The sequence below is a fragment of the Poecilia reticulata genome, chromosome 4, assembly GCF_904066995.2.
Source record: "Poecilia reticulata chromosome 4, P_reticulata-male-v2, whole genome shotgun sequence".
In the NCBI taxonomy this organism is placed as follows: domain Eukaryota; kingdom Metazoa; phylum Chordata; class Actinopteri; order Cyprinodontiformes; family Poeciliidae; genus Poecilia; species Poecilia reticulata.
In genome coordinates, this window is record NC_088833.1 from 25261703 (window position 1) to 25287285 (window position 25583).

The window sequence follows — 25583 nt, forward strand, 5'->3', positions numbered from 1 at the left end:
TATTTAGTTTGCCTTTATGTATCTTTATAACAGAACATACCAGCTTCACTCTTAATGAGTAACATATAGTGACTCAGACAAGATGATAATTAAATGTGTTAAACTCATTTTTATCTTGGGTCACATCAAGATCAGGAAGGGCTGGTTGGTCCAGAACGTATTGATCAAATCCATTAACAAACTGATCAAATAAATAGCTGTCTGCATTTAATAGGGTCTTATGAAAATTAAATAATATTGAGCATATTTTAATTATATTGAACATTAATTGTCTTCAGAATTTTATTGCAATTAAAATCACTTATTTTGTGGCGATTTGTTAGAAATATTTGCAGTTTTGAGATGTTTGCACTAATATATGATTGTAAATTAGACTTTTTGTTACTCGTCACGTCAATCGTAGGTCCGAAGTGAAACATACTGCCACCTGCAGGTGGGAGTTAGCATCACTTAACCCCAATGTTTAAATTTGTGAAAGCAATAAACTTGTGAAAAAATGTGGGGGTCTTTTGATTTCGAGCGAATTTCCTATTGATGCAATTTGGCAGTAAACAGGTACAAAATTGCTTTGATTTAATAAAATAATACCTGAGCACACAACTGTGATCTTGAAGGCTATATTTTTGGTTCCCTCTGGAGTCTAGAGGGGCCTCATAAAAAGCTGCGGCGGGCATCATTTGGCCCCCGGGCCTTGAGTTTGACACACATGATTTAAACTGTTTCTCTATTTGCAGCTTTGTTAGAACCTCCTCAGGCCACTGCTTTCAGTTACTTTAAAAAGTGTGATTTTAACAGAGCCATCCTCCCACAAACATAAACCTGAGTCATTTTCACTCGCGTCTGACCCGTATCGGTCCTCTCCTCTGTCTCACGCTCAGCTGAGGTCTGCGGGAGCCGCCATAATCCAGGAGCTCTTCCCCCGGGTCTCCTCCGTCGCCACGCTGGATATCTCCGACAACGGTACAGCGCACGTCCTGCTGCGACCTTGACTTTTTCTGAAACCGTGGTAGGAGGAGACCCAGTGTCCCTGCTAATGGATCATGCCACGCTGAGACCTGCATATGTGTGTGTGTGCGTGCATACGTGTGTGTGTGTGTGTGTGTGTGTGTTGACAGGTCTCGATGCAGACTTGCTCACAGTGCTGCCTGCCCTTTCGAGACACCCTTCTCTAAAACACCTTCATCTGGGCAAGAACTTCAACATCAAAAACAGGTGCTGCCAGCTCTCCATGTCACACTCTACTGCAATTATTTATATGTGTGCACGTGTGTGTGTGCATGGGCTGCATGTGCCAGCTTGAATAAACACGTCAATAACTTTTTTTTATCTTTTTTTTGGAGGCGGCAGCCACCAAAATAACTCGCACCAGCCACGTTTTGTGTGTCTGTCTCCACGGTTTCAGGGTTCTGGATGAAGTCTTGCAGAAGCTGGTTTCGCTCATCCAGGAGGAGGAATGCGTGAGTGATGGCTCTGAATTTAGCAACAGTCTGACGTAAGTTCAGATCACTTGCCTTCGTTACTAAAAGATGTATTCAGTCAAAGTGTCGTTTTCTTTTTGCGGCATATCAGTTTTTGGGGTCGCATCATTGTTTTATGATGTTTCGCTGCAGATATGTCACTGCGATGAATTATTGCTACCCCTCAGTTAGCGTTGTGGACACAGTTTCTACTTCACTACTCACACATATTGTAAATAATTCATGCATACAGTGCGCATAGCCATGTTGGCAAGCTGTCACATCAATATGCACTAAATTTTACTACCGCCTTTTATTCTCAAGGCTCTATCTCCCACTGTTTCCTCTCAGGTTTTTGTTTCTAAACTTCGTTTTTAATGCTCCCCCCTCTCCCTTTCTCCCTTCCCACATGCTTGACTTTTATTTGGTGCTTTCTTCTTCTGCCCCCTGCAGGCCCTGCAGTCTCTGTCCCTGGTGGACTCGCGCTTGCGCTCCCGGGGGACGGTGCTGGTCAACGCGTTGGGCAGCAACACCTGCCTGAGAAAAGTGGACCTCAGTGGAAACAACATGGACGACATCGGGGCCAAGATGCTCAGCAAAGCCCTGCAGATCAACACGACACTCAGGTGAAGGAAACTACATGGAGAGGAGGGTTGTTGATGTGTTTCTTTTTGTTGTTGTTGTTGTTTTGCATTGTTTACAGTATAGACGGCCTTGGAAAATCCTCAAATGTTTTTCATTTCATTTTTCCGTGTTTCAGCCCCAAACTTCAATACATTTTATTAAATTATGTTTGTAATATACTGACGCAAAATGGCTCAATTAGGCCTGTCACAATAGCAATATTATAGTTTATCGCAATAAGCTCTGGGACAATTTATCGTCTAGTAAAATTTGTTTTTGTGACAGGGCTTGAGTCCAATGTTAGCTCTGACCAGCTTCCCTGTCTGTGTCGACAGAAATCATTCCCACAGCATAACCCTGCCACCACCACATGTCATCAGTGTTGCTCTGTGAAATGACAATAAAATACAATAAATGTGGTTCCGACTTGACAAAATGTGAATAAGTTTGGGGTGTGTATACTTTCGTAACACGGTTTAATTTTTTTCATCTCTCTCCAACTAACACTCTCGCCCTGCAGGAGCGTGACATGGGATCGCAACAACACCTCCGCTGCAGGATTTCTCGATGTGGCCCGAGCCCTGGAACAGTAAGAACTGAAACGGCCTGCTTGTTTTGTGGAGATGTTTGCTGCAGTCATCAGTAAGAGCCTTATGTCTTATGATTCCATGTACGAAAACCTCAAAGGACACTTTGCCTGCTTTCTTTCTTTCTGGTTTTACCTCTCTGTAAACTGCAACATGAGCAGTTTATTACTTATTTCGTCTCACTATCTTACATGGTCCAGACTCACCTCGGGGCCACGGAGGCCACGGCTGCACAGATCAAAGCTTTACTCAGGAATATTTTGGGGGCGTGATATTTTGCAAACCCTGGAACCTCTGAGCCAGTTTAAATTTCTCTTCTCGATCCCATAGTGTCTGCTTTAATAACTTGACCTTTTTGTCTTTCTCTGCTCCCTCCTTTCTTTTAGTAATTTCACCTTGCAGTACATGCCTCTGCCCCTAAGTGACATCAGCCAGGCGTACCGCAGCGCTCCGGAGAAGACAGAGCAGGCCCTCACTAAGGTTGGGGTTGCAATAACTGTCTGGATGATTTATTGACTGATGGTTGATAAAAAAATTAAAAAAAGTAGACATGTGCCCTTCTGCAAGGAAGCACACCTCTACTTTAAATTGGTGTCGTGCTTTTGGCGAAAATACATCAAGCACAAATATTCTTTCCAAACATTAATCACCATCTATATTTAGATCAGTCACCTGTAGGGAATGGAATTAACTCTTTCCACGGCTTTACTTCCACACAGTGGGAGTGGCCGTACTATGTGTTTTCCAGGCAGAGGGTACCATTTTATAGCACAGTCAAGTAGCTGTGTTAATTTCAGTTGTTATAAAAATGCTTTATATATATCAAATATTACTCAAATGATACCTGACTATATTTTCACACCTTCAAATTGGGCCTCTGTCTCTTTAAAAACTCCGCCTTCGGTCCTCTATTAACCCAATTAGCAACGTTTTTACCAGCATGGCACTGAGCAGTGGCTCCTATAATGAGCTCAGCAGATGTGTAATTCCACCAGGTGATTGCTAATTGCTGCAGGCTAGTCTGAAGGAGCTGAGTGGGAGAGTCGCGGGGAGGGGTTGCTCTGTGGGGGGGGAGTAAATTCTGAAAATTTCTAGAAAAAAACAAAGAAAGTCTCTGAGCTCCAAAAGTTGAAAATGTTCAACTTTTGCAAAAGAAAGTTGAACATTTTAATCTAAATTGATTTTGCGATTTGAGATTAATCTCAAAATTAATCCCAATTAATTTATGAGATTAATTTTGATCTTAATTTCAGAATTGTTTTTAGAAAAATCAAGAAAATCTCTGAGCTCCGAAAGTTGAAAATTTGCTAGAAAAAACTTTAAAATTTTGAGATTAATCTAAAAAAATTTCTGGAATAACCAGGACATTTTTGAGCATGAAAAGTCAGAATTTAGCTGGGGGAAAAAAATGTCAAAATTTCTGGGTTTTTCTGCAAAAATTTACTCTTCCTTTTTTTCCTCATCTACAATGGCCTTAACATGCTGTCTTACTAATCTCCTTTCAAAAGTGTGAGGATTTTTTTCATAAAATAATAGAAACAGCCCTGGGTGAAGTAATATTTTATTGTAAATGTGAGGTGGGGGCTTCCTAATGAATCTTTTTCAAATATGAACTCATAGTTGTTGCTATGGACAAAAGTAGCATGACATAAGAGAAGACTTTTTATAGGACAAGTCAGATTACACTCAAGCTTCTTCTATCATCTGTTAAACCTCACTCTGAACTTTGACCTTTCCGCCTGGTTTTGTCGCCTTGCAGATCCAGCGCGCTCTGGTCAGGAACAACCAGACGCAGCGCTTCTCCCAGCGGCAGGCTCTGCGGCTGCACCAGGGTTTGGTCACCAGCACCGCCGAACAGGTAGCTCCTTTTATGAGGGATGTTTTTTTGTTTTTTTTATTTCGAGAGTTTTATGAGTGTCTGTGCCACCGTCATCTCGCCTGCCCTGTGTGTTTCCAAGGTGATGGAGCGCCTCTGTGTGCGCGTCCAGCAACAGCTTTCCTTGTTGCGAGGCTCCGGAGAGATGGAGGAGATTCAAGCCGCCAAACAAGTCCTGAAAGAGGCCAGGAACTCTCGAGCTGTGAGGGATATGAAATGTTTATACGCGTTGGTCTACATTCGGTCTGAGTTTGAACGAACCCCCTCTCCACCTCCCCACCTCCTCACCTTCCCCCCTTCCCCCCGATGTCTCCCCAGCTCTACCCTTCGCTGTGCGAGCTGGCCCACGTGCTGTCTGTGGACGGGCCCGTGCGGCAGAGATTGGACTCCCTGGCCGGCGAACTCGCCAAAGCCGCTGATAAGGAGCTGCAGGTAGATCCGAGAGCTTTCTTTCGCCTTGCCCTCCCCGACGGATGACAGAGTTTGTGACAGCCGCCATCCGTTTCAGGTGATCGTCGACTCCATGGTGTCACTCTGCCGCGAGCTCTGTCCTTTATCATCCTCTGCGGCGGAGAGATTAAGCCCTCCGCTCTCGTCCGTCTCCGAGCGGGTGTCCATCCCTCGCTCCGCCATCCGCACCGCCCTCATGGAGAGAGCGGCGCAGGACATTCACAGGGCTTTGGAGTAAGAGCAGCAAAGCAGTCGTGAGTTTGATAAGCGGGGGCCATTGATTTGCTCTCACCTTAACTAACCGCTTCTCAATCTGTCTCTGCTTTGCCTCGCACTCCATCTTCTTCAGAGAAGTGAAGCTGTCCGTGGTTTCTTATCTCACCAACTCCATCGTGGACCAAATCTTGCAGGAGCTCTATGCCACCCACAAGACCCTGGTAAACACTGGCCTCCTCTCCGCGAAAGGGTGTGAAAGAGACACAGATTGATTGTACGAGTGGGTGACAAAGGAGTTAAAGAGTGCCGTGTGTCTCAGACCCGGCAGGTATCTCATCTAAAATGCTGGGAAGGGACGTGTGAAGATGGAACTGCGTGGAGTTTTAACAGACACAGAGACTCCCTGGACATCACAGATGAAGAGCTCAGCACCAGCATAGTGAGTGTGGACATTGTGTGTTGCTGCGCGTGTGTGTGAGTGCCTGTGTATGTGTGTGTTTTCATTTTTATTTTCCCTGGAAATGTGTCATACTTACCTCACCCACCATCGATTGTTTCTTTCCTTATATGTTTTGTTTACAATGGTCGTTTTGTGCAACTTAGGCAGAAATGCACTGATCAATCTTGCGGCCGATTGTCGATAATATCAATTTCTTTTCAGGAAATTTAATTATAAAAAGACAGTATTCTACGTATTGCTGCTAGCATTCCTGCCAGGAGAAGTCATTAATTATACAAAGCAGGAGCAGAGGCAACTTCACACTGTGTGAGAGTGAGTGTGGCGACTGTATGACAAAGTTTTGTCAACTTTGTTATACAACGTAACGCTAGCTGCCCAATCGCCAATTAGTGGCAGTTAGATACTTCCATAGAGAATTGGTTGTCAGATGCACAACCCCGACCCACAGTGAAGTCATGATATTTTAAAATAGCGTTACAAAAGGAGTCAAACGTCTGACATGTTTTTCCACTAAAGGAAACATTCCCATTCTGTTATCGTTCTTGTTTGGTGGAAAAATGTGCAAGTTTCAAGTTGGGAAAAATTGGAAGGCCTCCTGAAATCTCCTGAAAGTTCCAACTCCAAAAATTTAACATGGCTGCCACATGTTAAAAATTAAAGGGACAGATGTTTGTTTTTCTCTCCCATGGCTGGGAAAAAGTAACTAAAAAATAATAATTTTGTCCCTGCAGCCATGAAGGGAGTTTTTGCAGCTTGTTCTTTACACATTCACTACATTTCTCTTTTGGTGTCCACTCACTATGACATACAGGGGCTTTAAGGACTAACTCAGAGTTCAATACATTAATTCTTGCCAGAACAAACTTTGTTTTGCCACCTCAGTTAATTCCACGCCCTACACTTCCTTTTTAGTGGCACGCTAGCTCTATTAGAAAATGATACAGTAAATAGCAAATATCCATCTGTGACAACTCCCACACTGAAGAGTGTTCTTTTTTTACAAGCCTGATAAAAGCTTCAGCCTTGTCGCCGGTCATCAAAAACAGCAGAACCTTGTCAGTTGCCAGCCTGTTTCCTGAAGCGTCTTTTATTTTCTGATTTTTGTCAGAATGAATTGAAGAAAAATGGCACAATCAGCATAAAACCTCAAGAGTGGTAGGTAGGTACCTGTGAAGTGGAGTCTGCTTCCTACACACAGCTTAACCCCCTGACAGCAGCAGTCCATTCTTGTTTTGAAGGTTTTGCCTGCAGCCATATTTGCAGGAAACGTTTTTTTTTTTCCTTGCCAACAGTCAATCGTGAAGAGATTTAAAGGATTTTGCTGAGCTACGCTTTTACCTCTAAAATCATGTACTGCAAAAGTAACATTTTTCTTGTAAAGTCTGGGAAATTGGAAAACTATCATTTTTTTCCTGCCTTCTGCCTCCAGCATTTGTTTTGTCTCTGTCAAATCTGACTCCATCAGTTTTAATTCAGCAGTCACTAAGAGTTTTATTACTCTCTCCCTTTTTCTGTTTTGTCCTCCTTAAGTTTTCTCTTACAAAGTCAACTACTTACTAATTATTATTTTTATTTTAATTTGCAGTTGTAGAGTCAGAAATTACCGTCATCCTACACAATATCCGCCTCGGTTAACATGTCGATTAAATGACATTGTTGTTCTCGTTTACAGCGGTTTTAACCTAAATTAAAAGCAGCGCCTCGGTCTTGTCAGAGCCGTGTCAAATGAAGTTTTCAGCATCTGAATTATTATTCCCACTTTCCTGACAGGACCGCCGCAGCTAAAGGTCAGAAACGCTGAGAGGGCCCAGCTCCTCCGCTGGAAACAGTTTAACAACACTTGAATTGATGATGCGTTGTCAATTCGATTGTTTCTTGGCCTTTAGGAGCTTGCGCTGATTGGAGTGATTGAAGCGTAGCATTTAAGAGGCCTGTTATTTCTAACAACTTGCCAGGCTGACATCAAACAGTCGGGCTGTGTGCATACATGAAACGCAGCAGGCTAAATATTAAACACTTGTGTGCTAAGCTCATGGCGTTCACTGCAGCTGAATACTTTTGTCTTGTTTTCTAAAATTCTCTGGTTCATACTAAGCCTGGTTCCTACAAATGTAATCTACCCAGACAGAAGAGTTGTGACTTTGAAAATTGTTTATGGTTTTCACATCAACTCCCGGCTTTTTGCTGTTTGTGCTTTATTCATTAATGGATGGTTTATGATTGAATCGCAGCTCTGTTGAGTTAGCTTTAGCAGTGAGACCGAATAACCTCAACATGGAGAAAACGACGACATTTGTCACCAAAGTCTGAGTCACATCTTTAGGCTGAGCTAGCTTGACTTTCTCCAGTGAATAAGGTCCAAGTTACCATTATGGCTCTCGGATAACAAGGTAAGTACTTTAACCACTTTTAGACTTGCTTTTTAAACTTATCTCTAAAGAAGAACGTTTTAATACTCTCTGAATCAAATCAGAATGGCTGTAATGGAGGAAGTATCTGCTCAATCTGATAAAGAACAAATCATAAATGTCTGCTGACATACGAGGAGAGCGGGTTTGCATTAATAAGACAGCAGTTCAAACCTAGGGGGCCTCTCAGGAATCAAACAGGAGGTTTTTTGTTGTTTTTTTTTCTTGTTTTTCTTTTCAGTTTCCATTTAGTCTGGTCATGCACCACTCGTCTCAGTGTCTCTCTCCTGAACCTGTCAGGAATTTAAAGTATTTTATTTTCTCTAAACGTAAACACTTCCATTCCAAGCATCTCATTGGGAAAAGCTTCAGCCGTGCTGTGAGCTGTGTGTGTTGTCGTATCTGGAGAGGTTTGCTAAAAGTGTCTAAACATAAGGCAATTTGCCACATTTTGGGGGGAACAGCCAGATCTGTCACGTCTCTAACCTGTGTTTTACTAATTTTTCCCCACATCTATTGAAAATGAAAACTTGAGTGCCTTATGCACAATCATTAGCTGAATTAATCAGAAAGTAGATCAAAGTGGGTCAGTTTGAGCCCGAGCATTCAGCATGCTGAGGTAAGTCAATCTGCAGGCGCAGCATCTGCGTAGCGTAGCATAAGATAAGTCAACGACTTCGTTATTACAGGGTCATTGTTGCGACAATAAGATAAGTTTGTGTGTACATGTGTGTCTGATGCATAAATATATTTACTAAAATCTGTCTTTTTATGCTATTGAAAGACGGTTAGCAAATGGTGTGATGGGATGTAAAGCATTTGAAAACACATTGTAGCAGATTGTTCTTTGAAATTATTCTGAACAGATTGTCATGTCAAGGAGATTGATAAAATGTCTTTTAAAATATGCTGTTTATTTTTTGACCTTTTGGGTTTCTGTATTCGGCTCTCGCAGCTGATATGCTCTCCATGGTGTCAGAAACCTCCTTGTTCATTCCACCATAACTTTTTAAACACATTTTTAGATCTCGCAGGTCTTCAAAGTTGCTTAGAGGTTTTTTTCTTTTTTCTACCCTTCCTCCAATACGTCAGGAGTGGATTATTCATTGATCCAGCTGTTTGTTTGTTCGTTTGCTTTTTATGTCCGAATCATTCTTGCATGTTCTCTCTCTCAAGTTGGCTTTATCCGGTGCCTTGCTTTGTTCACTCAGAGAATGACAGGATCTTTCCTCTTCTCTCTCTGTCTGCTTTTCATCCTCCCAGGACACGATTGCCATTAAGAAGCGCAGCTCCAGAACGAGGAGAATACGACCCGTCTCCACCAGGCTGAGTGAGTACTCACCCACATATATTTCCCCCTCATTGAGCTTGGCGTGCATCGCGTCTTTGAATCCGGGTTTGAACGTCTCCTCGTTGCATCTCCTGCCCTCCGTGTCGCCACCGACAGGCTTCTGTGACGACTCCAGCTCCTCTCCGCCTCCCTCTGTGCCGTCGTATTCCTCGCCGCTGTCCCACTCGGCATCCTGGGAAGGCCTGTCGGAGCTGCCCACGCAGGGTCTGCCGCTGCACCACGTGACGCGCGTTCGGCCGAGGCCTCCTCGGAGGCACCGGGGAGGCCACATCACCGCGGAAACAGTAGGGACAAATCTTTTCATCGCCATTAAGTTTTCCATTTTTTTTCTTTTTCTTTTCAATCTCTGTATTTAACTAATGTTTCCTGGCATTTCGACTTCTGTCTTTGTCAAATACCATCTATCAAATGGATTACGTCATCTCAGTGCATGCAGTGCACTCCATTTGTTTTACTGAGTGCATAACTTTTACAAACGAACCCCGCAGAACTAGCCTCTCTGAGGGTGTGTGTGTGTGTGTGTGTGTGTGTGTGCGTGTGCGTGTGCGTGTGTGTGTGTGTGTGCGCGCGTGTGTGTGTGTGTGTGTGTGTGTGTGTGTGTGTGTGTGTGTGTGTGTGTGTGCGTGTGCGTGTGCGTGTGCGTGTGTGTGTGTCTGTGCCCAGCACTGCAGTGAAAACGGAGGAATAAGCCCTCTGGATGACGGACTCCCAGATTTTTATACAAAACGAGTTTTACCTGACAGGTAAGAGACACCTTGATGTTTTCCACCTCCCGCCGTGGAATCCCGCTAACAAAATGGCCACACACTTTACAACCTTAGCCTGCACATTTGGTTTTCCACAAGCTACTGCTGCCGCTTCTTAGATTTTATTTCCACTTTCGCTGCAGTCGTCCACTTTTGACATTTTGCAACAGATTAAAAATGAATGAGCACTTTTGATTTACATGAGGAGTCCATTAGATTGGACATTATGTAACAATAAATAAAGTTAGCTGAGAAGGTAGAAAATAATTTCTAAAACAAACAATTAAATAATGCGAGGATATAAAAATAACATTTCTAATAAGGAAAAACCAACCAGTCAAAAGGAGCACCAAGGCCCTGATCGGCTCTGTTTTTTAGCTTAACTGCATCATCTGGAAGCTGCTGGCTGCTTTTCGTTGATTGTGCTGTCGATAAAACTTGGTGATGTATCGGGTCTGGGAGATAAGACGTGGCCAGACGGCTAGGAATTGATCCTGTAACAGATGAGAACCCGTGGAGTGAAGCTAACACCGTTTCTGTTGCCTAGTTCACGAAGGAAAACTTTATTTATTTATTCTTTTTCAGTCCTTTTTGCCGCCTGCATATGACGAGTGGATTCAGTGAGTTACAGACATATTAAGGTGATGTGACCAAAGATAAGATGAGGAAAAAAAACTTTTTTCTGTAATGTGTTAATTGCACAGAGTATTATCATTTGTTCTGCTAGAGTGCTAGTTAAACAGGCAGAACTCTGAACAACCGTACTTTCCAAAAAGCTGTACCCCGCTAAAGCATTGAGGAACTGAGCTTGTACAGGTTCCATGCTGACTTTCCAACCTGCTAACTTTGGGGTTTTTATTGCAAACAAAAAGAAATAGCGCTGATCCACTCATCAGGAAATTCTGTGCTTACTCCAGAACCTTCACTTGCTTACCATTTAACAAGGGGTGCCCAAAGTGGGTCCTGGAGGTCCGGCATCCTGCATGTTTTAGTTTTCTCCCTGGTTTAACGCACCTGGATCAGATGATGGCTCATTAGAAGGCCTAAGAAGAACATTGACATGCTGGAAAGGTTGTTACTCCCTGCAGAGAGAGAACTAAAACATGCAGGATGCTGGACCTCGAGGACCCACTTTGGACACCCCTGCGTTAGAGGGACTTGAAGCCATCAGCACGGTAGAGCAGAAAAGGAACTTTAGGAATAATAACCTTTTAAAATCACAGGCAGTAACTGTGCAATATATTTATGTAGAGGACCAGAGAAATATAAAGCAGAATGGATTTATAGCAGTGCAATCATTTAGAGACCAGAACATCCTGCTGTATTTGTTCAATAAAAGGCAAGATATAGTAGATAGACGTGAATAGGAAAGGTAACCTTGCATGATTTCTCCTTTTATTTTGTGCTTTGTGTAAAATAATATACAGTTTTTGGGGTTTGTTGGGCAGCTCAGGGTAAATAATGTGATGTTACAGAGCGTTGGTGTCACCTGGCAACTAAACTCCCCAGTCTGGATAATCAGCTGCGAGGGTAGCCTAGCGACCCACGTGTTATTTTGCAGATGAGGTTGGCTTCAATTTTCTTGTCCGATGATGTATTTCATGTTACCAGTTTGAAATAAATGAATGAAAATTGGTTGTGGTTTGTTCAAATGTTCCGGCTCACATGAGATTTCTGCAAAAAAAAAAAAAACTTTTTTGAGCACCTGTAGAAAGTTTTGCTTTCAAGCTGGAGTATTTAAATCAGAAACAATTTCTTCTTCTTTTCTTTTAGTATTTATCTTTTTCAGAAGGCTTCTATAAAATATTTTGGTAATTGTTTCTGATTTGAATCCACAACTATTATTCAAATTCAAAAATTATCCCAAAGGGAAATTAAACGTTGTTGTGGATTCTTCAAAGAGTTATTATAGACGCTGATGACTGTGGGCAGGAAGGATCTGTACCCTGTTTTTGCTATGACAGTCTCATAAGGTTTTTTTAATGTCACAAAAAAGGACTAAATTAAGACATCATGATTTTGTTACTTCAAAAAATATGATTGATATTTTTCTAGAAAAAATGGCTACAATGAAAATTATTAACATCAGTGTATATATATATATATATATATATATATATATATATATATATATATATATATATATATATATATATATATATATATATATATATATATATATATAAGCTGGGTAGCTCTTGAATTGCTACAAGATAAAGCTGTATTTTCCTCAACCCACTGGCTGCAATGTTGACACCTTGAGATGCTATGAGACCTAAATCCTGAACATCATGGCATGGAGTGCATCCCAGTTTTCCATGTCTGGCAGAAAACCATTCATTTTAGCTTTTAAACTGGCTCTATTGATCCTGTGTCCAGACAGGGATAATCAGTAGCCTAACAACACGACCTGTTTGTTCTGAAGATCCTGCAGCTTCCACTTCTCTTCCTAACATGGCGCCTCCTCACCCTGACTCTCATACTGATAGGAGGAACCACAGAGCTCTGTTAGGTTAAAGCTCATTTTCTGAAGTTGGGATATTTTTCCTCCAACAGGTTCCAGAGGAATCACCTCAAACCAGATGTTGGACTGGATTTTATTTCAATGTTATTTGTGAATGTTAGAGCCTCATTTTCAACAGTGGAGCTATAAAGGTTGAAAAATGTTATTATTTTGGAGAAAATCTCATCAACATCAATATTTCCACTAAATAAGAGGTAAAAAACAAAATTGTTTGATAAAGGAAAAGCCTCTCAGACTCTGAGTCCGACAGCACCAAACTATTTTTTTATATTAGACAATTTAATTTCACACAATTATCGCGGTGGAAGCCATTTGTTTGTTAAATACTGAAACATATTAACCGTGTTTGATGTTTCTTGTGAATGACTTACAGTCACAAAGAACGAGGTAATTAGTCCAAGTTTGTTGTTTATTGAAAGTTCATAAACTACAGCTGCTGTAAAGCGCCACAGTAAAGGTAAAACAACGCGAACAGGTGATCAACTCTAAACCACTCCTACCTTTTTACTCTCCGTCTCTCTCTGTCATTTAAGCACACCCGTTGCCATGGCAACCTCCTGCGCTCCACAAGCCGACCAGAGATTACATTAAAAACATAACATTCAGTCCGTTACTATATTAGGTTTGCAGACTTGATATTTATTTTTACGATCATTAATAAACCTCCCTGAACACAGCGGTGGTTGATTAGTTAATTTTAAACTCCTGCTCTGCTCGTTATTTTGCCATGGAACCGAAACGCACAGAATTGCGCAACACCTTGTTGAAACAATAATCACTGAGATTATTATTGTTGTTGGATCATTAATTTGAACACGTTTTGTTGATATTTTTGTTGTTGTTCTTTAATAAAGTTATGAACGTTTTGATAAGAAATCAAAGGAGGACGTGCTGGTCTCCTTGCGGCGTTCAGTTTGTGCTAATGCCAAGATTGACTCAAAACCTTCCGTGATCGACGTGTTGCAGCCCTGCTCTAGCAAAGCACGAACAGTTCAGAAATAATATGAAACGGGGGAAAAAAGTTATTTACTAACTGATTAAGTCGTGTTTTAGATTGTTCTCGAAAAACGAATCAGTCACAGCTAATTAGTGGGTGAACTCACGGCTGCACAGTGAACACTGATTTTTTGCAGCACACAGCCGCTCCCCTCTCTTGAGGGTATTGCGTACCCCCTCTAAATCTTTTAGGGGTACGCAGTACCCTGCCGTACCCCCTTACTTTCACCCCTGTATATATATAAAGCCATTATTGTTGTGTCCTTAAGACACGTATCCTAGCAACGCCCCTACTGCAGCAGCAGAGCAGACAAACAGGTGACCCAGATGGCCATGATGAATTCGGTGACATCTTAACAGAAGGGGCTCGTGTGTGAACCGACAGGATGACTGTGTTGAACTGGACTGTGTGTGTGAGAGTGTGTGACATGCAGCCTTTCTCCCCACTTTCAGTCAGCTTTCCTCCCTGCATAAAGCACACTCTCTGAGGAGGAAGAAAAGGAGAAACATGCTGGCCATCTTTGGCTTCCGTAAGAACCGCAGCCAGACCCTGTCCAATCAGGGGCCGGAGTCGGAGGTGGAGGTCTACGGCGATGGGTGTCACACGGTTGCTACGGCGCCCACAGGGTGAGACGTTTTCCACAGACACATGAAAAGACTTTATCCAGTAGGAATGGCATCTCACTATGTCCCTTAGTTATCCACCAAAACATCTAAGGTCTTACTAATCAAGCAACTTCTGAAGACAAGTTGCAACAGATTTTGCTTCAAGGTATCAGAGCAACAAGAGTTTTTAACTGTCAAAAAAAAAATGGGGGAACTATGTTTAATTTTCCTGTCCTATGCACAACTTTTTGTTAGTGTTTGACAAAAAATAACAATAATAATTTGGATTAAAGTTTGTGGCTGTAACACCACACGATAGGTTCAAGGGGTATAAATACTTTTTCCTAAGCATTTTATTGAACCACAGGCTCAGAGTTTCTAGTGGTCAGCTCTTTTCGGTTTTCTCATGAAAATCCGCTGCTCTGAGCTGATAAATTCTCAACAAACGCCGCTCTGAATCTCCATGTTTCCTGTGTTGACTTAAGGACTCACTGAGAGCTGCCAGTGCAGCAGCAGGCTGATGTCACAGTGTTTGCACAGGTGTGGATGACAGCTGGTGGCTCCGTTTTGGATTCAAAAGTCAACTAAGTAGTTAGAAATGGCCTCATTTCTCCTTAAGTGCAGATTAGGCAAGAAAAACCCAGATCTTTACTAGGAATAATGATACCTCTTAATTATGCTGTTTGTATCTTAATCAGTATTCATACATTGAGGATATTATTACATATTATTGTGTATTTTCAAGACTCATACTGCTCTTTTACAGCACAATCAAGTAACTATGTAACTTCCAGTTGTTATAAAAATGCTATGTGTGTCAAACATGAACAAAATTTGACTTTGCAGTTTGACACTTTGTATTTTGCCTCTGTCTCTTTAAGAAGCTCTTGTTCTGCCTTCAGCTCATCATCACCACAACGTTCCTCCATTAAGTCGTTTACAAACATTCTTCAGAGCTTAAGACTGGGAAGTAGTTCCTATGATGAGATCAGCAGGGATTTGCTAAATATTGCTGCCACTAGTCTGGAGGAGATGCGTTGAAATAGGCGGAGCTTTGTGAGACCGATTGTTTAGGCTCCCCGAATGGTTTCCTCGGGAGATGCAAAGGTTTCCCAGACATGCGTGAAAGAATCAAAGCAGCATTCCAGTCATGTTTTTGATGATAGAATAACATCATAACATGATACAAAACTCAAAAAAGTTGATTTTACATAATACTCGCCCCTCTTACACACTCTACACTGTGCAGCATGGTAGTGGCAGCATCATGTTCTGGGAATGCTGTCCAGGGTATCTGGTCAGAGCTGATGGGATGTAATGAGCTAAATACAGATCTATCCTGGAATAGAACATGCTAGAATGAACGAGTGAACACTTTTGCGACACTTCGTAGTTTTATCTGCTCAGGTTTTGTGTCCGGTGTCCGATCAGCTTGTACGCGATCTCTTTTAGGACAGCAATGGAGAATGTATACACACTCCTCCAAGCTCCGCGGCCGGCCGCCAAGTCCCCCAGCGAAGGGGCCGACGGGAAAATAAATGATCAACAGGGAAAAGGCGCTCTTATTCTGAGTCCACCACCGGTGCCGGGGATCCCTCACCCAGGCGTGGGGGGAGGAAAACACCCCTTCTACTCTCCCCGAGAGGTACCGCGCACCCCTTCCTCTCACTCTGGTTGCTCATGCTTTCACCGCGCTCAGTCTGTTTCGCCTCTTCGTCTTGTTTTGACAGATCTCTGAAATGGACTCCGTGTTCGAGCAGCCAGTGGAGACGGATAAGTACTGGGTGGACGACAAACAGCGGACAGAAGTGCTGGAGGCGGAAGCGGACTGGATGATCGAGAGCCGGCCGGGCGAGACGCCGGCAGAGAGGCAGCGCTTCGACGAGAGGAACCCCGGAGAGCCGAGGGCATCCGACAGACAGACCGACAGGTACTGGACTGAGAGCAAGGCCGTGGAGAGGCAGTGGACCGTCGACAGGCACACCCAGCGGCAGATCGACAGGAAGATAGAGAGGCAGTGGCTGGGCGGCAGGCAGATTGAAAGGTCGTGGTCTGAGAGCAGACCTGTGGACTTACAGGTGGACAGTCAGTGGACGGGGCGAAAGCAGGACAGACAAGTCCAGGCGCTTCATTTGGCTCAAAGGCCGCTGCCTCCGTACCCGTCGGAAAGGACGCCGTCGCCCAAACAGGAGGGGGACCTGTTGAAGAGCAGTGCAGAGGCAGCAGCCATCGAGTGGCATCCCCAGGACCCGCAGGGAGATGGAGGGGGTCCTGCAGATGGGTGGAGGGGTGGCGGAGAGGCAGGGGGAGGCCGGAAACCAGAACCCCCACCTCAGAGCAGCAAACCCAACGTGACCCGACTGCGGCCGAGACACAGGAGGGAGAGTTCAGACGCCCTGCCAGGTACAATTAATCAGTCAGTTTATTCACTCGATTTAAGTCAGTGATATGTAAAGTCCACTTTTTTGAGCTTTACATTGTGATATTATCCCTAATCAAAAACATAACTGAAGAGTTGCTTTCATCCTTTAATCTCCCACCGCAAACTGTGCACAACGCTTGGTGGGACCTAGCCCCGCCTTTGAGGTGCAGCGCCTCCTCGGTGCTGCAGTTTCCAACCTTCCACCTCACAGAGCAGCCGCCCCTCACAACGCCGCGACTCGACTCCTTCAGACTAACAGCAGCAATTAGCAAACTCCTGGTGGAACTGAGCATCTGCTGAGATCTTTATAGGTGCCACTTCTCAATGCAACGCTGGTGAAAACGTTGCTCCGGGGTTAATAGTGGAGTCATGTTGTGATGACCTCCTGAAGGCGGAGTTTCACAAAAAGCAGGAGTTTCTTAAAGAGACAGTGGCCCAATTTCAAGCCTCTGTCTTAAACATACATTTATTTTGAACTTAAGACCAAAAACGTTTGTAAATTAATTGGCAATAATCTCTTTCTAGTGTTAAACATACCAAATAGCATTTATAACTTAACTAAATCTCTTAGTTTCAAGATTTTTGATAGAATAAACAATTTATTAGTCTGTTTTCTGGCATTCATTTATATAAAATGATTTTATATAAAGTGAAACAAGCAAAGGTTTGGTGATGGTTTTATATGTGCCTATGCAAAAAGTCAGATATGGAACAACAAATTAATAATATAATGCCTGGGAGTGCTGACAGTTATGATACTTTTTTTCAGTTATGAAAAAAAGTATCATAACTGATACTTTAGTAAGAATGTAGTAGTACATTCTTACTACTAAGAATGTCCTACTACATTCTTAGTAGTAGTCCAATACTTTTACATGGCTTCTCCTTTATGTATTTTACATGAGATTTCCTGTTAAATTTATGATCCAAAACAACCTCTGAAATTTTAACTTCCTGTTCTCGTTCTACTGGATTATCACCAGCAGACGTAATAATAGAATCATGTATTTTTCTGCTGCCAAAAATCATAAATTTTGTTTTATTCCAGTTTATTGCTAACTTATTGAACATAAATCACTCATTAAGTTTAGATGTCACAAGCCGTATGTTCTTTAATGTTTTTTTAAATCATTCCCAGAACAAAATGATCCCAGTCGGTGCTATCATAAAGCAGATTTGAGTTTGGCTTCGATGACAGCAAAATTTCTCTTGTGATCGTTTGGTGCAGAGGAGGAAGGCGATGAAGAGAGGGATGCTGGGAAGATGGAGAGGAGAGAGAGAAGACGAGATTCCGAGGGTCAGCCTCCTCCCATTCCCGAAAAGGTGACGAAAACAAAATGTTTGACCTGCTGAAAGGTATCATACTCTGTGGTGAATATCCGCTCTGCACACTCTGATGTTGTGCGACTTTGGAAAATAAGACGTGAATAATGCGATTCGTGGTTAATGAGCTCCACCAAGAGCACAATTCAAGGTTTAGATTTTAAAATGACAGCTTTTCCCGGAGGGTAACGGATTTTCTCGTTGCTGTTGTTGAATTGTGCCTCGCAGCCAAAGACCTCCTCCTATGTGACCTTTTCTAAAGAATCGGCTAATGAAAGGAACTTACCTCCTCCTCCGGTGCCGCCTCCCGCCATCAAGCCGATCCACGGGCTGCCAGACAGAGCAGCGAGTCAAGGTACCCTCACCACAAATCCTGATTAGCAGAGAGAAGCCAGGATTCAGTCTGAATGTATCCAAACAGAGAGATTAGCACCTGTAAACCGGGTCTTACAACGAGCAATCTGACTAACGGAGGGTTTATCTGTTTACTGCTAAATTATATCAGTCAGTCACTTCAGTTTCTTGTGGACATTCACGCAAAATTAACAAGTTCCAGCATTTTTTGTGCACTAATATAACTGGGAGTTTATTGCAGATTTTTCTCAAAAATTGTCAAAAACATTCTTACTTGTACTAAACAGCTGCCTCATTGATGTCAGATTATATAGTCCATGATCTATTCAGCGAGTAATAAAAAGTCACATTTACTGACATGACTAAGTGCAAATATTTCCAAATTAGTTCCACAAACACTTTGATTTTTATTGCAAAAAAAATCACACAAAATAATCACAAAATCCTGGAGGGACTGAAAAGATGTTCAATAATATTTAATTTTAAGAATTCATTGATATTTTAGCAGTGTGTTAAACAGGTTTTATCAATACATTCTGGCACAACCGGCTCTTTAAGAGCATTAATGATCTTGATTTAGCCCAAAACGAAAATGAGTTTGACCCCCCCCCCCCCCCCCCCCCCCCCGTCTTAGATCTCATAATAGAGTCTGTTAATGTCGGTTATCGGCCAATAATAGTATCGGTTATCGTTATCGTCACCAAATTTTCACACTGTGCTGCATCACTGTAAAAGTGGAATGAGTTTGAATGCACACAACACTTTTTGTTTGAAAAAAGGCGCATGTAAGGAGGACGGCTCTTTGATTGCAGCTGTTTGAATGTTTTGCTCAGGTGACGAAGGACTGAGACCTCAGGCTCCCGTGAAGCCGCAGAGGAACAGAAAGGCGATGTCCTGTGACGCAGGTACAACATCGTTCTCTGGGTTTATCCATTAAAAGTAACAGCTGTGGTCGTCGCTCACCTCCAAAAATAGGACGTTTAACTTTTCATCATGTAAAAAAAAAGAAAGAAAAAAAGTTTGCTGAGGTTTTTTTCTTCTTGTTTCTTTAGAATATTACAACATTTCCCCGTTTTGTAAATTGGAAGACAGTTTCCATTTGTCTGTGAACTTTTTAAGCGAGCTAAAACCCATAGAAAGCAACCATATTTATGATTTTTTACAAACTAAAGTTACATCTGAATGCAGGTGCAGCGACGACACTCACCTGAAAGTCTCCTTGAACCTTCTTTTGTATCCTAATGCAGTTTGAAGGGACTTTTCTTTGCTTGTTTTCTTTCTCGGAAACCAGAAAAAGCAGCCAGCCCTTTTGGAGATGAGGTGGTGCATATCTCAGTGTGTTGTTGCTGTTTGTGTAAAGTGTGTTTTTTCTAACTGTTGACTTGTCTCCTGTCCCTCACTGATCTCAGGCTCTGAAAGAGAAAGCCCCAATAACATTGAGAAGCCCCCAAATCGCAAACCCCCCGTGAAAAAACCTAGACTACCACAAAACAGAAACAAGTCTCTGGACTTGTCTGGTACATGTCTCTCTGTTTTTATCTGTGTGTGTACGCGTGTGTGTGTGTGTGTGCGCGTGTGTCTAACGGAGTAGGAGTGTGAGTCAAAGTTACTTACACTTTTGTATCTGGGTACCAGTGGAGCTCACCTCCGCAGCATCATTTATTTTTTTTTGTTCCTTGCAGACAGCTTCAATGCCGCACCTGGTCACAGCGAGCTGGTGTGACGGCTGGCAATCCCAGGGTTGCCATGACAACGGCGGAGGGCGAAGAGCACAGGGCCTAGGAGGGAATACGACCAACATCACGAAGCGTCGCCGTGGTTTCTGCTGAAGCGCTCCCTCTGCCTCCCGTATTATTTCCCGCGTCAGAACCCGCAGTCTTTTTGAAAACAGTATTCGCTACCTTAGAGAAGTAAACGATCGTCGCCGTGTGTGTCGCTGGAAAGCGGGCTTAGCGCTCGAATGTCGTGGCTTTGTTTTTTGTTTTTGGCCAGAAGATAAGTGTCTTTGTTAGAATGTGGTTTTTCTTTTCTTTTTTTTTCTTTTTTTTTTTGAATTTGCAATGCATTTATTCGCTGATCCAGTTGACTGCCTTGATTGACACTTGAAAAATTAGTTGCTTCTTATCAAATGAAACCTGACGATTTTTATCTAGTTTTGCTTTCAGGAAAGGTAATATATTTTATAGATGAAATAAATATTATGTATAAGCACCCTCACATTATCAGTTATACATGAATTAAAAAAAGGTGAGCTTCTTCTACATGCATTTGTATTTTATTGCTTCAATTTGTAATGGCAGCGCAACTTGTAGGGATGGACAAGGCAACTCTTTTGAAGGAAAATGAGATAACTATGACATAATTATTTTTATGTTTTTCTTCACCAAAAAAACTACATTTTCCATTTAAAAACATCTGTGCATTTCAGTTATAAGCTGCATCATGAATGATTATTGCATCACAGTCCCTTTTTCCTAGTGCGCTATATTACAGCCTGAATCATAATTTTATTTTTATAATTATATATATATATATATATATATATATATATATATATATATATATATATTTTTTTTTTATATTTTACCTTTTTGAAATTTAAAATTACCCACTTGTATTTAAACGTTTTAGTTTGTAAAGATTAGTCAATCTTAATTTCTTTTGATAAATAAATTAAATGACAAATCACTTTCTAAATATATTTTTTTTGTTTTGTTTTTTACACGTAAATTAACAAAATTCTAAAATATTAAATGAACATGCACATATTTATATCTGAGCTGACGTCACTCCAACCTCACACAATATTCTCACAGTGGACGTAAAAGATATTGTCTTTCTGGAAGCACAGACTCAAGGTCTCCATGCACAATTTGAATTTATTAACCTGGCATAACCAGCGGGGAGGTTTGGAAAAGAAACGAAGAATTCACCAGAAGGCCTTCAAGGGCCAACAGGTTCTGTTCTGACGCCAGCCTGGGATAAATACGCGATCCGGCCTTGACTTTAAAGCAATCCCTGGTTTTAAATCTCTCAGCTCCAAGTTCAGACAACAGACAGGTCCTTGACTCGTCGTCTGTAACCTTTTATTGCACAGCAGGAAAGCAAATAGATCAATGTTGGTCTTAGAAATTGATGGCGAACAAAACCTCAAACTAAAACCGCCCCAATGTCGGCTACAGCCGTAACAACTCAGATCAAAAACGATGACATTGCCTCCTCCTCACACGCCAACCTCACAGGCTCGCTTTCGGGCTTGTTTCTGTCGCCCCCAAGTGGCGACGAGGCCGCAACTGCGACGAAACTAATTAAAAGCAGCAGAATTATAATTGCGGTTAATTAGCGGGAAACTGTTTCAAATGAAGTGGCCGTGATCGCAAAGAGAGATTACAGCTCAGGACGCGATAAGAACAGCTTCAGGGTCCCACGGTAACGACCCCACAGACGCCTGGTTTTGATTTCCACGATCGCAACGTGGCTGCTAAATTTACCGCTTGACTTCAGAAATGCCCCCTCGGGTTGGCATGGCAACGCCGTGTGGTTACACGTAGAAGAATGTGAAAACAGCAGGGGGCGACTGATCCCTACATATGAGGCAATCACTGAAACACACACACACAAACACACACACCTGAACCGGGTTGTCATCGGCAACCGGGTTCTGACCTTTTTTTTTTTCTTTCAAGAGATTTGCTATTATGAGTCAGATGTGAGTTATGTGCAGAGAGGAAATCTTTGTTTGCAGTTTGATGAAAGGAAGAGGGAAAAGGCAGGTTTTCTACAGTCAAAGATTTTTTTTTATGAATAAACAGAGTCATGTGCTCTTAAAATCTCACTTTTTTTGGATTCCGTGTACGTAAAAAGTAATTAAAACATGAACAACTCTTCCCGGAAACAATTTAACACTTCAAACTATAACTTCAGTTCAAACCATAGACATCCTAACCAGATACAACTACATATCACTCTCAGCGGACGTCTGGTTTGATGTTTAACGACTACTATGCCTCACATTTATTGATGCAGAAACCACTTTAAAGGACAATCGATTAGACTTGATTTCGTACTTCCTGTACTCCTCTTCGTCGAGGAAAAAAACACCCAAAAATGGAGCGCTTCAAAGTTCAAGCTGCACCCGGAGGCATTTTATTCATTTATTTTCATTTATTTATTTTTCTTTCCCTCCGTACTCGCACCATAACTCTGAAACTAAACACCCAGTAAGTGCCATGTTGCAGTTTCTCGAGGCCAAATCGCCCTGTGTTCTTTGCAGCTGGTGCGAGAGGACACGTCACATGGCACAGGAGCCATCCGAACACATCCTACTCCTCTCATCATTCTACCGCTTGTTACCAAGCAACATGATCACATAATAAAAGGCCGAGGGAAGAGAGGAGCAAGAGAGAGAACGTGTGGGTAGAACAGTAAGACGCGAGAGCATAAAAGGATGGAGACAGCGCCGAAGAAATGGGGGGTTATGGTGCTCTGAAAGTAGAAGAATACCCCCTTGAACCCCAAAAAAGACACACCTCTCACACCAGGAGCCAGATGCTCTGGTGCCTCTTTAGGTTTGCAGTCACTGTAGGAAAGTCTTTCTTCAAACTCTCTGTTCATTATTTGAAGGTTCAGATCTGTTCCTCATGTGGTATTTCTCTTGAAATACGGCAGAATGAGGTTGCTCACTGTGAGATGTCAAAGAGTCTGAGTGAAACGTAACTCCGTGAGTGGATGACTCACCAAATCAGGACATGACGCGTCTCAGTTGTATTTAACGTGATAAAGCTCCTGCTAGCAAAGGTCACATGTGAGCTGTTCACCGCGGTCACCATAGAAACCGTTTCTACAACAGGTGACATGGACCTCAGCCTCCTAATGTCACCTTTGGCCTAGATGCCTGTTTGGTAGATGGAGCCGCTCAAACAGGCTCACCGGTGTTCTCAGGTTGCAAATGTAACAACCTACATTTTAGTTCTGTCCCGTCACAAGACATGTGGGCCAATGTTCCTCCACGTCATGTCTCCAAAAACTAGAGGCTATTTGTAAGCCTCTTGTCTTTTCTGTTTCCTTTGAAGCGGTGGATTCTTCCTCATAGAGCAGCTTTCCAGGCCATGCTGTTTCTGAACTCGTTTCACTGTGTATGTTGACCGTCACGCACCAGTTTCAGCTTGTATCTCCACAAAGTCTTTGTTGCTTTTGTTCTGGCGCCGAAGCACAAAATTTTACACCAAACTAGAGTCTTCTCTGGAGCCGGTGTGTTTCCTGGCTCACATGATGTCTGAGCATGTAATTTTCTTTGAGCAGACCTTCCGGCATCTGAATATGGAACCAGACCTGTAGAGGTCCACAATTTGCATCATGATAATAACTGATGTCTTGACTTTCCCCACAATATCACATTTAACTATCCTTACAAGACTGTGGCGAGAATTGTAATAATTCAACTTCTTTACAGGTTGCACAAAGCCAAACGTATTATGAAGAATCTGCTACTAGTCCTCAAACAATAGTCTGTATAAAGAGGTTTCCTGATTAATCTTGACATAGAGTTGCATGGATGCCAGAAAAATCTTTGGAAATTATTTATTTGTGCTTTCATAAATAGAATATTGATTTTATGAATCTCAAACTGTAATTTAATTCATTTCTTTTTGCTATATTCTAATTCGTTTCCAGTTTGACAGTTCAAATGTTTTAGATTCTGGACTGTAGACAGACAATAATGAGGATTAAGTTGTTAATATGCTGTTTCTGGATGGACAACAACTTCAAATATGTACGCTATGCTCCATGTTTACTTCCGCAAACACTGAGCACTTCTTCTTTTTATGGTGGTTGGCAAAACACTGAGAATGCTGATGCTATTGTGCCCTCTACAGCACATGCGGGACACTTTCAGGTCGTTTGCCGTTCACACATACAGCATATATTTTGAAGTGTGAACGGCCACGGTAAAAAAAAAAATCCAATTTGACAAAAAAAATTGGAATTAGGTCACTTCAGGCTGCAGTATGAAACCAACCATAGACAGAAAGCAACACATTGGGCGGCCATGCTTTTTGACCGAATGAACAACAAAATACTTGTTTAGGGTGCAGGCTTTTTGAAAGCTTGTGCCGCTCCCTGATACAGTGGCACCCTAGGCAAAGAGCCACAACGCCTGTACCAGAAACTGCCACTCTCTGCTACCTAAACCCTCACCCAGACTGAACAGTTTGCCACTGGCTGAGGCAAACAAGTGGAGCCCATTGCACAACAGCAGTCAGACTAATCGAACAAATGCTTTGAGAAATTGCCAAAATCATAATTTTTATAACAACTCCGGTTTCCTCCCACAGTCCAAAAACATGACTGTCAGGTTAATTGGCCTCTCCAAATCGCCCCTAGGTATGAGTGTGTGTGTGCATGGTTGTGTGTCCTGTGTGTCTCTGTGTTGCCCTGCGACAGACTGGCGACCTGTCCAGGGTGTACCCCGCCTCTCGCCCGAAACGTTGGCTGGAGATGGGCACCAGCAACCCTCCCGACCCCACTGAGGGAAAAAGGGTGCAAGAAAATGGATGGATGGATGGATAATTTTTATAACAGCCCCATTTACAATCCCACTGCTGCTCACAAACACACTTTGATCTCCTTGAAAGTGCCGTGAAAATCATCTTGTCAAATTTCCGGCAAGTCCGAATCTCATTGATTACCGACTTGACATTAAGGACGACAGTGGAAATATCATAATCCTGCAGGAGGATGAGGGAGGAGGAGAGAGGAATCAGAGTGAGCGAGGAGGAGGGGGATGAATTAACAGATTTAGTGTCATCTCTCAGTCTGGGAGAGCAGCCAAAGTATCGACCGCCTTAATCCGTTCATCCCTCTCTTCCTCCTCCTCCTCCTCCTCCTCATCCTCCCCAACCAAGTCTCAGCCTCCCTGTCTGCTGCCAAACCAGATTTCATCTGTTTTGTTTTGTGTTTGTCTCCCCCCCTAACCCCCATTAAGATTAAAGTCGTCTAATACTTTTTGTTTGTTAATATGACCACTGTTGACGTGAGGTTGCAGTCTTGGAAACTTTAAGCTGTCTGCTCAGATCTGGAGGCGCCCAGCCCAGCAGCACATCTGCTAGAACGGTTGCTATGCACTTGAGAGAGGGAGAGAAAATTAAAAGGGCCTTATCCAAAATTAAAAGGCATGCTAATT

The 25583-nt window shown here is 42.5% G+C and overlaps 1 protein-coding gene across 3 annotated transcripts in view; it reads left to right on the forward strand.

The window, feature by feature from the left end:
• Positions 1 to 20661, forward strand: part of LOC103463819 (capping protein, Arp2/3 and myosin-I linker protein 3-like) — a 40610-nt gene extending 19949 nt beyond the window's left edge. Inside the window, exons 18-40 of one of the 3 annotated variants that reach the window (XM_008407424.3) lie at positions 879 to 960; positions 1116 to 1212; positions 1403 to 1457; positions 1911 to 2083; positions 2602 to 2670; positions 3055 to 3148; positions 4428 to 4526; positions 4627 to 4746; positions 4863 to 4976; positions 5053 to 5228; positions 5344 to 5431; positions 5530 to 5649; positions 9342 to 9408; positions 9526 to 9713; positions 10093 to 10172; positions 14149 to 14322; positions 15754 to 15946; positions 16032 to 16704; positions 17952 to 18046; positions 18275 to 18401; positions 19234 to 19305; positions 19810 to 19917; positions 20083 to 20661. In XM_008407424.3, coding sequence (XP_008405646.2) covers positions 879 to 960; positions 1116 to 1212; positions 1403 to 1457; positions 1911 to 2083; positions 2602 to 2670; positions 3055 to 3148; positions 4428 to 4526; positions 4627 to 4746; positions 4863 to 4976; positions 5053 to 5228; positions 5344 to 5431; positions 5530 to 5649; positions 9342 to 9408; positions 9526 to 9713; positions 10093 to 10172; positions 14149 to 14322; positions 15754 to 15946; positions 16032 to 16704; positions 17952 to 18046; positions 18275 to 18401; positions 19234 to 19305; positions 19810 to 19917; positions 20083 to 20123 — 3105 coding nt within the window. In that variant the 3' untranslated portion in view covers positions 20124 to 20661. The remainder of the gene's footprint in view (positions 1 to 878; positions 961 to 1115; positions 1213 to 1402; positions 1458 to 1910; positions 2084 to 2601; positions 2671 to 3054; positions 3149 to 4427; positions 4527 to 4626; positions 4747 to 4862; positions 4977 to 5052; positions 5229 to 5343; positions 5432 to 5529; positions 5650 to 9341; positions 9409 to 9525; positions 9714 to 10092; positions 10173 to 14148; positions 14323 to 15753; positions 15947 to 16031; positions 16705 to 17951; positions 18047 to 18274; positions 18402 to 19233; positions 19306 to 19809; positions 19918 to 20082) is intronic. The other 2 variants (XM_008407425.3, XM_081606552.1) reach the window with 2 other exon arrangements.
• Positions 20662 to 25583: the final 4922 nt, after the last annotated feature.